This window comes from Dendroctonus ponderosae, unplaced genomic scaffold (genome assembly GCF_020466585.1).
Source record: "Dendroctonus ponderosae isolate FM_Combo_2020 unplaced genomic scaffold, Dpon_F_20191213v2 Dpon_F_20191213_4, whole genome shotgun sequence".
Classification (NCBI taxonomy): Eukaryota; Metazoa; Arthropoda; class Insecta; order Coleoptera; family Curculionidae; genus Dendroctonus; species Dendroctonus ponderosae.
In genome coordinates, this window is record NW_026018611.1 from 11,588,533 (window position 1) to 11,589,980 (window position 1,448).

Below are 1,448 nucleotides of genomic sequence, written 5' to 3' on the forward strand. Positions count from 1 at the left end.
CAGGCCATGTGCTATGAAGCATTGAAAATTTTCAGCGACCGACTGGCGCGGGTGGAGCAAAAACAGACTCTGCTAAATATTTTGAATGATTCAATAAAAGCCGATTGGGACCTGGAAAATATCGCAGATCAAGCCTCTAGGCACTACTATGTTTCAAGAGGCGAAGCCTTAAATAAAGCCACAGTTTTCGAGAAACTCTCCAAGAAAAATTGGGAAATGGAAGTCCAGCGTGGAATAGTCCAGTTTGGTAGGCAACAGTCTCAACTTCATTGAGAATAGCTGATGATTTCGGCGATTCCAGGAAAGGAAAGCCAGGACCTGGACACAATAATTAACGACGAAATCCTATCGCTCACTGCCGCCGTAACAAGAGCTGCGCTTATTCCACAGTACAACTTGGTGCTGCTTGGAAAATCAGGCCTTGGGCGCAAAACTGCCATAAAAATCAGCTCAGCCCTTCTTTCCAAGAGAATCATTCATCCGTGCAGTGGAAGTCCTCCACTGTTCCCAAACGACCTCAAACTGGTCAGTTTCAACTCACCATTCCAGTCATCTGTTTAATAAATTCATTACAGGCAGTCCAATATGCAGGCTTAGAGTGCGAAGACGTTCTTTTGATACTGGAAGATTATGTTTTCTGCACTCAGCTGAACATGACCATAATAAATTTGTTGATGAGTGCAGGCGAGGCTCCGGATCTCTATTCGGACATTGAGATGGATTCCTTGGTTAAAGGGTTGAAGGACAAGCTGGATAGTGATAATTTTGAAGGAGATTTGAACCAATACTTTGCCACTAGTGAGATTTATTAGCTGACAATTGGATCAAGCTTTCGGCGTAACAAAAATCAATCGTTTCCAGATATCAAAAAACATCTGCATGTTTTTATTTGCCTGGATCAGGACAGTGAGGGTCTTCGCGATATAATTGTGAAGTGTCCAGCTTTGTCCCAAAATAGTGGGCTGGTCTGGATAGAAAAGTGGAGCGGCGAAACGATAAAAAGCTTCCCCCAGAAGCTAATTCATCAGTGAATGAAACATGCGTATAGTGAAGGATTGGTTTATTATTTCTTCAATTTTTAGGCTGGGTGGAATCGACGCCAATTACTCCACGAGCACTTTTGAACAAATCTACAAATCTTTGCCCAGTGTAACACCAACCAGATACATCTGCATGGTGAAGTTGTGCTACTCAGTTTACAAAGAAAATGAATCGTCTATTAATTCCAGAATTACCAAGCTAGAGGTAGATGGATAATTCCCAAACCAAATAGACCTGATTACTTTAAAAAGTCGGCTGTTTTAGAGTGGAATTTTGAAATTAACTGACGCGAAAAATTTAGTGAGCGAGCTGAAGCACAAAGCAGCCGAACAGCAGGAGAAACTGGCGGAAAAACAGTCGAAAGCAAACTCGGCCTTAGATATGATAAGCAACACTATCAAAGGTGC

At 42.2% G+C, this 1,448-nt stretch overlaps 1 protein-coding gene across 1 annotated transcript in view; it reads left to right on the forward strand.

Moving 5' to 3' along the window:
- Nucleotides 1-6: 6 nt before the first annotated feature.
- LOC125504282 (cytoplasmic dynein 2 heavy chain 1-like) overlaps nucleotides 7-1,448 on the forward strand; it is a gene marked incomplete in the record, with an annotated part of 6,919 nt that continues 5,477 nt past the window's right edge. The window contains 6 exon segments of the mRNA XM_048666042.1: nucleotides 7-247; nucleotides 302-525; nucleotides 576-798; nucleotides 862-1,027; nucleotides 1,083-1,245; nucleotides 1,306-1,448. Coding sequence (XP_048521999.1) covers nucleotides 7-247; nucleotides 302-525; nucleotides 576-798; nucleotides 862-1,027; nucleotides 1,083-1,245; nucleotides 1,306-1,448 — 1,160 coding nt within the window.